Below are 11,583 nucleotides of genomic sequence, written 5' to 3' on the forward strand. Positions count from 1 at the left end.
AACCACATTTAGTCGTGGCAATAGGTACGATAATCGTGGCAATAGAGAAATTATCTCTTGCAACTACAAAAAGATGACGGTGGCAATAGAGGAATCTACCTATAGCAACCAGATAGTTAGTAACGTGGCAATAGATGACCTGTCTGTAGCAACCAACCTAAGTAACGTGGCAATAGCCTATGCCATCTATAGCAACCATTCAGAAACGTGGCAATATACGACCTCTCTGTAGCAACCAACCTGAAGAGATGTTGCAATAACCTAAGCCACCTATAGCAACCATTTAGGCGACGTGGCAATAGAGAACCTCTATTGCAATGCTTTCTCTGCGTAGCAACAACCACGATTGCAACACCTGTGTTGCGTTGCGCTTGCATTGTGTTGCTACACGATCAGCGTGTCGCAATACGTATCGCTAGCAACGCCTAGTTCGTTGCAATTGATACTATTACCACACCCATAGTGGTTGCAATTGCTTTTGTTACAACACTCACCAGGTGTTGCAAAAGCGTCAAAAGTGTTGCAATAGAGGGGCTGTGTGTCGCAACTAAAATGTAACCCATTGCATTATGCTATTGCTACCCTTACAAGTGCAACGACATTTAACCAAAAAAAATTGGTAGCAAAATTACTATGGCTACCATTTTTGGGTCTTTTGCTACACTTTTTTGGCGTTGCAGTAGACCGAAAATCTTGTAGTGCCGCCACCCGCCCGCCGAGTCTAGAGCTCGAGGTGGTGGAGCTCACCGGATCCACACTGTCTGGCCGGAGGGAGCTCGTCGGAGGGAGAGAGGAGAGAGGGGCGCACCGGAGATGACATAGAGCTGAGGTGGAGGAGGAGCGCCGCATCGCCGACCTGACGCCGATGGAGGAGCGCCGCCACCTTGCTCGCGCGCTGCCGAATCCGGGCTGCTCCTCGCTGGGGCGCGCTAGATCCACTGTTAGAGCGCCGCCGGAGCAGACCTCTGCCCCGCTCACCGACTGCTGCCTCCATCTCGAGAGAGGGAGAGAGGAGAGAGGGCATGGGCGCGGCGGCGCCAGAATTCCGCCGGGAGGGAAGAGGAGAGAGAGGGGGCGGGCGGATCTGGGGAGGAAGGAGGAGAGAGAAGGTGCAGAGGAGGAGAGAGAGGGCGCGGGCGCGGCGGCGCCAGAGATTCACCGGGAGGGAGGAGGAGAGAGAGGGGCGGGTGGATCTGGGGAGGGAGGAGGAGAGAGAGGGCGCGGGCGGATCTAGGGAGGGAGGAGGAGTGAGGGCACAGGCGCGGCGGCGCCGAAGATCCGCCAGGAGGGAGGAGGAGAGAGGGGGGCGGTTCTGGGGAGGGAGGAGGAGAGAGAGGGTGCGGGCGGTTCTGATGAGGAGAGAGAGGGCGCGGCGGGGAAGAAGAAGGGGAGGGGCCGGCCGCCAGCGGTTAAGTAGATATTTCTGTTGTTTGCCGAGTGTCCCAGATGAGGCACTCGACAAAGTTTTTTTTTCTTCTTCTACTTTTTTTTGTCGAGTGTTTTGGATCTGAGCACTAGGCAAAGTTTTTTTTATTTTTTTTTCTTCTCCTTTTTTTTAGAAAAAAGATTTTATTTTTGTTTGCCGAGTGTATTTTTTAACACTCGGCAAACAACCTCTTTGCTGAGTGTTTTTATTTTGACACTCGACAAAACGTCCTGTTTGCCGAGCGTTTTTTTCCGAGTGTTTTTAGTGCGGCACTCGGCAAAGAACTTGTTCGCCGAGTGCCCGAGGGAATACACTCGACAAACATAAAAATACTCGGCAAATTTGAGGATTCTGGTAGCGTATAAACTTAATTCCAACCCAAAACCTTCACCTAACCTGAAAAGTTTAGTGCTTTTGTAGCTGGTACACGTTCATTGCACATGTGGATTTTTATATATTAGAGTAACATATTAACGTGTACTCATGTATGTTGTCTAGAATCAACTGTGTCATGGCGGATTGAATGTATCTCAGTCAGTAGTGTTACGTTCCTGTCCAACCAGCTCCATCTCTCAGTGTCAGGTGGCGTCAAATGCCGTCAAATGCTTACTCCCTCCGCCCAAATAAAACTATATTTTTCGGAATGAATCTACACAAGCACTTGTCAATATTCATTCTTAAAACAATGGTCTTTTTAGGTTGGAGGAAGCATATGCGTATGTTTACATGAGTGATCGTGAGTGCGCTTATGTGTGTGTAAAAAAAAAGAACCATCAGATGCTATGCACGCTATTGTTGTCAGGAGTGATGCGGAAATACTTTGACACGTGAGTTTGTCCGCCCGCGTCCGTTCAGACGTGGCTTCCCACTCTGTCTCGTCCGCTTCTCTCAAGAAAAAAATCTCCCCGCTCCGTCTCGCCCTCTCCATCTCTCGGTCTCTCTCTCGCGCGCCCACTGATAGTAGTAGAGCCCCGCACCACCACCACTGCCTCCTTCCTCCACCCAAGCCGACCACATCACCTCCTCCTCATTTCACACGAAGCCTCCTCGGCCCCTTTTCTAACCTAACGCCGTCGGGATGCCTCACCGTCACGGGCCACCGCCGCGGCCTCTGCCCATGGTGGCTGGGCGCACGTGTCGCCCCCCGACCAAGCCAAGGGGCACCACAAGCGCGGCCAGTGTTGGTGGTGCTCGGGCGCCACTGCGCGCCACCGACTCCCACCCTGACGACCAGAATCGACCGGCCCTGATTTCTCCCTCTCCTATGTTGCAAACGTATGTTCTAGTTGTTTTAGATATTTTAGAGGTATATTGTAATTATTTCATAAGAATATTGCAAAAGTAGATCTGGATGTTACATATGTTGCAATGGTTGTACACGTATGTTGCAAGCGTATGTTTCAAATGTTTCATCTGTTTTTTAGACGTATGTTGCAAGTGTTTTTTAGGACGTTGTATATGTTTCACACATATGTTGCAAGTATTTTATCTATATGTTGCATATATTTTGCAACGGATTTTCAAGTCTGTTAAGTTGTTTTTACAAGTGTTTCATACGTATTTTCAATTGTTTGATCTGTCTTCATACGCATGCTGTAAATGTTTTATCTGAATATTTCAAAAGTAGATTAGGTGTTTGTACATGTTGTAATGTAACTCACCTGCCACAGCCGCCTGTTGTAGCTGCTGGGGCACCGTGTATGCGTATGGGAAGCAGAGGGATGGAGCGTGGGGAGCGCGGCGTGGGCGGTCCCCGCTTGGCGTGGGTGTGCAACAGCCACGGATGTCTGGATGTCCGGGCGCTAGTAATTCCCGGAGTGATGTTGACAAATTACTGTGTTTTATTTGACACAAAAAAAAATGGCCATGGGCAAAATCTACTTATGTTCCTTCAGAACATTCGGCCCAGGCCTAGTAATCTTGCTAAGCTTAGGTAGGCCTAACGGGCCAGGCCGTGGGCCATTCTTCAAGCAACTGACCAGTGGGACCGATGGACGACTTCGATCCAGTCCCCTCCGACGACGGTGATGGCGCCGCCGCCGCCTCCTCTCCCGGCCGCTCCATCTGCCACGCCGGCTGCGGCCGCCCGTCCCGCGTCTGCCTCTGCCCGTACCTCCCTCCCTCCCCTCTCCCGACCTCCACGACCGTCGTTATCCTCCACCACCCGCACGCCCTCCGCCGGAACCCGCTCTCGACGCTGCCCCTCCTGGCGCGCTCCCTCTCCAACCACCGCCTCGTCCCAGGCCGCCGCCTCCTCCCCTCCTCCACCCCTCCCGCTCCCACCCCAGGCCCCGTCCTCCTGCTCTACCCGTCGCCCGCCGCCTCCGACCTCGCCACCTGGTGCCGGTCCACGCCGCGGCCCGCGCGCGCCGCCCCCACCCTCCTCCTTCTCGACGGCACCTGGAGGCAGGCCAGGGAGATGCACGCCGCCAGCCTGCCCGTCCTGTCGTCGCTGGGCGTGGTCCCCGTCGCCCTCCCCGTCGACAGCTGCGCCGTCGGCGACAGCATGTTCGAGTCCGACCTCGTGGTCAGGAAGGAACCACGCAAGGGGTGTGTGAGCACTATGGAGGCCGTTGCGAGGGCGCTGCGGCTGCTGGAGCCGGAGGGGAAGGGCGCCATGGTTGAGGAGACCTTGCTCGGTGTGCTCCGGGCCATGGTCGCCTTCCAGACTGAGCATTTGCAGCACCGGACGGTGAAGCCGAGAGTGAAGATGAGGAAGAAGGAACTCAAGAGGGAGGAGGAGATGCAGAGGAATGCTGGACTCATGTGAGTCATGGTGCTGTGTGGAATTTCTTGAATCGTCAAGGTCTGATTTTCCTCAGGCATATAGATGGTCTGTTTACTTAGTTTAGGATGCATTGTTGTTTAGCATAGCTTCATAAACATATGGCTACTAGGATAACAAAAAATTGGGTTCATGTTGATCCTATTGGCTCAAAATATTTCTACAAGCTTATTACTTTCTGATGTTGTAACATTTTGGAAACATTAGGATACTATATCTTATAGATTGTGATGCGATTTCTTTATATAATTCTCCTTTAAATCATTTGTTCAAGACCAGGGAATCCCAATTCTTCTGCTGAAATTTCCATGTTTGGACTGAAACCCAGGGAGTTTTTATTCTTCTTTTCATGTTTGATGATACTGAAATTAGAGAAACAGAGACCTTATACCTCAAATCTTGCATGTAGTTCATGATTTCAGAGTGTGCTAAACACCTCATTTGTTGTGTTTTCTCACTCGATACATTATCTTCGTTGCTCCCTAAATTGTGTGGCCTTTGCATCTTAATTCATAATCACATTTACCATCATCAGTGTGCTTTGAAGGATTTCATGACTGTTCTTTTCCAGCATAGGTCAGGATCAGCCATTCAGTAGCCAATAGGCTATATTTCATCAAATTCGTGCACTCTTGTTCTCCCCTTTGAACAGCAATTCCTGCATTTGTCTTATGCCCTTGACCCTAGTTCAATACGTTTTGGGAAATATGCTTGTCCAGTGGTTCATGCTGGCTCCCAAAGTCCTAAACATCCTTGCATCGAAATATTTTCAGTATCTCGCACTTTTGGAATACTCTCACTCCTCCAGTAGAGTGAAAGTAAGTCATCTTTTCTCAGATCAGTACATGTCACATGCTCAGCTTTTGATACATCTTCATCAAGCTGAATCCGTCGTTAAACTTTTGATCATCAATACAGAAAACGATGTGGAGCTATAGATCCCCAATGAGAAACCTGAACCAACTTATCAGCTGTCTGAATGGGGTTTGGTAAGCCAAGCCATGCGTTTATCCTGGCTTCGCCTAGGCACCAATAAGTAATGCGGCCTTCTTAGATGTGATTATGACAAACTCCATGGAATTTATTTCATTCTAAAAATGGCGAGAATGCTTTTCCATCTGTGGATCGCTATTTTCTGCCCCCAACTCTAAACCTGGGAGCCACTCTTGTGAATTATGCAAAAGGCGAAAGCTGTAGATACCACTGGTGGTAGGCAAATGTCTGACTCTGTAATGGAAGGCTGAAACTGTCAAAACTTGGGTTAGATACATCTGAATGCTTGCTGCATCCTGGTGATGTCGTCGGAAAATTTTTCCATTTCCTGTAAAAATGAACCATTCCATGTACAATTCCTGTAGAATTCCAGCGTTCCAAAGGGGGCCCTAGATTGTTATATGATGTAGTGGGGCGTGCAAAGGATTTTTTTTCTGGTATAATACTAAGAACAGCACCATCAAAATTTTCGAAATGGCTCCTCAGAAAGTTTGTAAAAGAAAAGGCATAGGTTTCATGTGTAATTTGGTAACACCTTGTTCCGATTATGAAGTGATTGTTGGTATAGCATTCAGTTACTGTACTGAATCGTGTTGCTGCCACTGTTGCACTGCATTTCCCACATACTACGCAACAAAGCTTTGTGTGATATTTAACTTAATCCAAACTGCTGTAATTTGCTTGTCACGACTCACGATATGGTATGTGGACATTCACATTGGCTAGAAAATATAATATATGATGTTAAAATTGATGTGTCTGAATTTTAGTTTTCTTTCGGGCGGCGATTATTATATATATTTTATATTAAAATTGCAGCATGTTATGACACAAAGACAAATAACAAATCACAAAAGTAGCAAATTACGTGCTAGTCGGTGAGTGTTGCCCGAAACCATATTAAAATTCAGGCACTTGAAATATAAGAGAGTGTTATTATATATGATACATAATTAGAATAGGTAGGAAATGGTGTCCTCCACAGGCAGGCTCGCCACCCCGACAACTCCTCCCAGTCTTTCAACCATGGCCCTGCCGCTCCTGCTCCTGATCCTGCGCCACCACCATGCACAGGCACAGGCTCGCTCCGGCCCCGTCGTGTCGCTGACCATCCATCCACTTGGCCCCAGCACATCCCTAAACAACAATGGCGGCGTCGACGTCGGCGGCGAGGAAGATGAAGCAGCTCCCCGTGCCGGCCAGCCGGCTGTGGGACGCGGGCATCCGCAAGCTCCAAACCATCCGCCGCGTCGGCACCGTCGTGCCCGCGGCTGCGTCGTCGGCCGGCGGCCCCGTCGTCGACAGCGCCGACGCCGTCACGCCCAGCTTCTCCCCCTCGGCGTCGACGTCCAAAACCATCTACCAGTACGACAGCGGCGACAGCGACGACGACAACGGCACCGAGGGCAGTGGCAATGACGACGACGACAACGACGACGGGCTCGGCGAGCCCACCCACGGCGAGCAGCCGCTTGCCAGCGGGGACTTCTACGAGGGCGATCTGCGCGGGGACCTCCCGCACGGCACGGGTAAGTTCCTCTGGACCGACGGCAGCATATACGAGGGCTCCTGACGCCGCGGCCGCGCCTCCGGGCACGGCAAGCTCTCCTGGGCGTCCGGCGCCACCTACGAGGGCGACTTCCACGGCGGGTACATGCACGGCCAGGGCACCTTCATCGGCGAGCTCGGGGACGCCTTCGCGGGGCTCTGGGCGGGGAACCTCCGCCACGGCCGCGGCACGCAGGCGTACGCCAACGGGGACGTGTACGACGGCCACTGGCGCGAGGGACTGCAGGACGGCCACGGGCGGTACATCTGGCGCCACGGCCACGAGTACATCGGCGCCTGGAGGGCCGGCGACATGCACGACTGCGGCACCGTCATCTGGGCCGACGGCGACCGCTACGACGGCGCGTGGGAAGGCGCCAGGCCCAGGGGCCAGGGCACGTTCCGCTTGGACGGCGGCGGGATGTACATCGGTACCTGGCGGTGGGAGCTAGAGGAGGCGGCGGGCGCGGTGCTCGCCGACGGCCTCTACTATCCGCCGTCCGGTGGCCCCGCGGTGCCCATGCCCCGGGAGCCATGCGAGCCCATCACCACGCTGATCCAGGAGCTCGACGTGTGCGAGGGCAAGACGGTGTCGCTGATGCCGTCGAACAAGATAGTCACGTGGCCAGGGGTGGAGGCCGTGCAGAAGAAGCCGGTGCAGCGGCCGCCCAAGGTGAGCAAGGTGAGAGCCCCCGCTGCCGACGCCGACGCCGACCATGGGAGGAGGTCCAGCTTGAGCAGGGGGAGCAGCGCGTCCTTGGACATGGACAGTCTGGCGCTGGCTGAGGGTGAGGCCGGCAAGGAGGCGCAGACGGACAGGTGGTCAAGCCTGCTGTCCTCGTCATTCATGCCCACGCCGCCGCCGAGGCCGGGGAAGAAGCAGGGGGAGACGATATCCAAGGGGCACAGGAACTATGAGCTCGTGCTCAACCTGCAACTTGGCATAAGGTGTGTGTTCTCCTCTGCTTCTTTCCCTGGCAAATGCTATGCCATCCATTGTGCTTTGCCGCCCATTTGATCTGATTGCTATTTATTTTTCTGACTGATGCATTGCTCCTTCATTTTGAATCTGATTGAAATTGAATTGAAGTTGTCAATCGTAATTCATTCATGTTCTTAGCTTTGGAACACAGGCATACTGTTGGAAGGCACTCAGCACCTACATCGCTGGATCTTAAACCATCAGCATTTGATCCAAAAGAGAAGGTGTGGACAAGATTTCCTCCTGAAGGATCAAAGCATACTCCTCCTCACCAATCATGCGATTTTCGGTGGAGGGACTACTGCCCACTGGTTTTCAGGTCGCTTCTATTGTTCTTGTTTATAGCCTACATATATACAAACCACATACCTTGGTGATGCTAATTTTCTTGTTCTTTCCTGTATTATTAGTAGTTGGTTTTCAAGTCTCTGATGTGAAGCTAATTTGTTCTTATGTACACTGTTCCAGGACTTTGTGCAAGCTCTTCGGTGTCAACCCTGTGGATTACATGAACTCCATCTGTGGGGATGAGGTACTCAGGGAGATTTCGTCTCCAGGAAAAAGTGGATGTTTCTTTTACCTAACGAATGATGACAAGTACATGATCAAAACAATGAAGCAGTCAGAAGTAAAAGTAAGTTCGGTTCTCTTTGGTTCTCACCTTAGGTTAACAAGTTATGTGATCAAATTTGTTCTTTTATGTGAACAGGTGCTTCTTAGAATGCTTCCATCCTACTATAAACATGTTCGTGCTTCTGAAAATACTCTGATAACTAAATTTTTTGGTCTGCACTCTGTTAAACTTACAGGAGCGGCTATTCAGAAAAAGGTTAGCTGCATGCAATGAGAATGAAACTGATCAGATACTCAAAGTAAATTGAGAATCTCTCAACATTTGTAACCATTAAACACAGGTTCGCTTTGTTATAATGGGGAATCATTTCTGCACCAACTATGCAATCCATAGGCGCTTCGATTTGAAAGGATCCTCACAAGGTCGAATGACTGATAAACCAATTGATCAGATCAATGAGCATACCACGTTGAAGGATCTTGACCTCAATTTCATTTTCCGTCTGCAAGGATCTTGGTTTCAAGAATTCTGCAGGTGCACACATCTCATCTGCCTAATTCTACCAGATGTTATATTTCCCTTCCTCCACTGAGTACATTTTAGCAATAGTAACATATGTGCAAATTAATCTCATCTAAAAGAATGTTTGGGTGTGCTGCTACTGCTAATCTGACAAATTAATTTTTGAAGAAACCCAACCATCCCTAGTTCTCATAATTTGTATCTCTTTCCAGGCAGGTGGACAAAGATTGTGAATTACTGGAGCAGGAGAGGATCATGGACTATAGTCTTTTGGTTGGAATTCACTTCAAGGACAGATGCAAAGATAGGTTCCTTTATACATGCTTGCTTTAGTGCTTTAACATAATTGCAGTTGCAATAATACTGTAAATATACATATGGAATTATTATGCTAAAAAAACTCTGTTTTGGTTACAGACAGCAGAAATTCGGAGAATGGGACCCCTGATATTACCGCTGAAGATTCTGAACAAAATAGGTAGATCCAAATGCATTACATTAATCACATTTTTGCAATAGACAAAATTTGATACCAAGTTTAATCTTATCTGAAGCAATTAAAGGCACAACTGTTGTACATTTTTCATCAAATGCATTACATTCAATGAAACACTCCCTCCGTCTTAAATTATAGGTTGTTTTTGTCTAAGTAGACATATCTAAATAGATATATGTTCATAGAAAAGTAAAAAAAACGACCCATAATTTGTAATGGAGGGAGTACGACATTCTTCTGTATGTACATAAATATGATGACAACATACACAGTATATTCATTATATTCTTTAAAATATTATATGATCAAAAGATTGGAAGTAGCTAAAATACTACACCAAGCTTTTGATTTGTAATTAATGAAGCGCTTAATTCCACCACATTTTGTATATGCAGGCTCATCTCTTCGGCTTAGCTTGCTTAATTCATGCAACAACTTCTACATTTGCATTTACATTGACCTCTAAGAACTAACAAATTAATTGTGACATTTTTGTAGAAAATCACCATTAAAACTAGGGATTTGCATGCACTCAAGGGTGGAGAATGTATTGAAGAATCCTGATGGTGAATCTTTGCTCCTGGGTGATCTTACTGGCGAAATCCAGGATGTCATACTATTTTTTGGAATCATTGATATCCTACAAGACTACGATATCAGTAAAAAACTTGAGCATGCTTACAAAGCCATGCAATACGATCCGAATTCCATTTCGGCTGTTGACCCAAAGCAATACTGCAAGAGATTCAGAGACTTCATTTATAGGGCTTTCACAGAAGATGTATAGTAACTACTGAATCGTCATTTAACTTAAGAGACTACCAATTATTTGGTGGATGTTCTTCACCCATCCTCTAGCTAGTGATTTTTTTGTAGATATACATTCATTGATTTTTTTCCCTCTGTTGAAGGATATAAAAAACAGTAGTGTGAAAAATGTGTACTCTCTTTTAGGCTTTGTAGCTTTTCCCCCAAATAGGACGAAGAGGGGGAAAGAAAGAAGTAAGAAATCAAATCTGACCAACCATCAAAAACATTGATGGCTGTAATAGTTCCAGCGAAACTTTGATGGCTCCAATAGTTCTTCTCCAGTGACCATCTCGTCTTCTCTGGTGAAGAATCAAGCTCTAGCGAGCTCAGGTTAGGGTTAGGGTTTAGAGATTTAGGGTTAGGGAGGGATCGAGAATCAGTAGCTTCCTAGTCTAAAGGGATGCCTAGGGGAGATAGCTGGACCGGCAGCGGTGATGGTGTGTCGGCCAAAGGGCAGACAACAACGGTGGTGCCACCACCAGTGTAGTACAGTTGGAGGCCGGTTGGGAGTGTCAGTGACGATGGCATCGGATCCAATGCCATTAGTGGCGGCGACTATGGAAGAAAGCGGCAGATCCAGCAGTGATGGCGCAGCCAAATCAGGAGTAATGATGGTGGAGGCAGGGAAGCGGAGGAATGGAAGGTAAAGGAAGTCCTCGCCATTGTCACGGTAAGGGGACGTTTGGACTGCTCCGCTAAGTTTTTCAGCTTAGGTCTATATTTTTTTTTAGCCAAATGGTTTTAGCTCGAAAAAAATGTGGAGTTGTGAGAACACCTAAAGAGGTACTCCATGAACTTTAGTTTTTTGTGGAGCTGCTCCACGGTGAAGTTTGTGGAGCAGTCCCAAATACCGTCTTAGTAGTGACGACGGTAGCAGGGTGGTGGCTTAAGCTTGGGTGACGGTGGCACTATCGGAGCCAGGGACAATAGTGGTTGAGGCAGGGGAGTCAAATCCGAGCGAGTAGACTGTCTCCAATAAGGAGACACAAACCCAAAATGGGTAGCGAGAGACCTAAAATTAGCCTCCAACAGAGTACCTATACGGGAGACCTATTTTGGGTTGCCTGAGAGGCACGACCCAAATATGAGTATCCTCTCTCCTGGAAACCCATTTATAGAAATGATTCTCTTTTGGGTCTTGTTGTTGGAAAAGATGCCGAATATGTATTGAATATTTTGTCTGTAACGCTACCTAAAGTACAAATGTGTCTTGTATTTTAGGTGTTATTGTTGGAGATAGCCTAATGGTGAGGGAGGAGGAGGGGAGAACGGTGGTCTTTGCCGGCATCGAAGGATGGGGACGCTGACAACTTGGTTGCAGGGAAGAAGATAAAGAGAAGGCATGGACGAGTGGGGGACAGTAATGCGATATGGTCTTTTTTTTTTTTTTGTCTTTGGAATGCGTTGGTAGGCTGAATCTTATACGGAGAAGCCTCTCCTCCTATAC

At 48.5% G+C, this 11,583-nt stretch overlaps 1 protein-coding gene and 1 pseudogene across 1 annotated transcript; both read left to right on the plus strand.

Annotated features, from left to right (window-relative positions):
- The first annotated feature begins 3,400 nt into the window (after window positions 1-3,400).
- Window positions 3,401-6,408, plus strand: LOC136532694 (tRNA-uridine aminocarboxypropyltransferase A-like). Its single transcript, XM_066525291.1, has 2 exons — window positions 3,401-4,192; window positions 6,279-6,408. The coding sequence occupies exons 1-2, from the start codon at window positions 3,417-3,419 to the stop codon at window positions 6,310-6,312; spliced, it is 810 nt and encodes a 269-aa protein (XP_066381388.1). The 5' UTR covers window positions 3,401-3,416; the 3' UTR covers window positions 6,313-6,408.
- LOC136532693 (phosphatidylinositol 4-phosphate 5-kinase 6-like) lies at window positions 6,352-10,193 on the plus strand (annotated as a pseudogene).
- Window positions 10,194-11,583: the final 1,390 nt, after the last annotated feature.

Source organism: Miscanthus floridulus, unplaced genomic scaffold (genome assembly GCF_019320115.1).
Source record: "Miscanthus floridulus cultivar M001 unplaced genomic scaffold, ASM1932011v1 fs_687_4_5, whole genome shotgun sequence".
Lineage (NCBI taxonomy): Eukaryota > Viridiplantae > Streptophyta > Magnoliopsida > Poales > Poaceae > Miscanthus > Miscanthus floridulus.

What these genes read in the sequence shown, in the direction of transcription:
- LOC136532694 (XM_066525291.1), top strand. Translation starts at nt 3,417, where the DNA reads ATGGACGACTTCGATCCAGTCCCCTCCGACGACGGTGATGGCGCCGCC. An exon ending in CAGAGGAATGCTGGACTCAT is followed by an intron (nt 4,193 to 6,278) that starts GTGAGTCATGGT and finishes CACCATGCACAG; the next exon opens with GCACAGGCTCGCTCCGGCCC.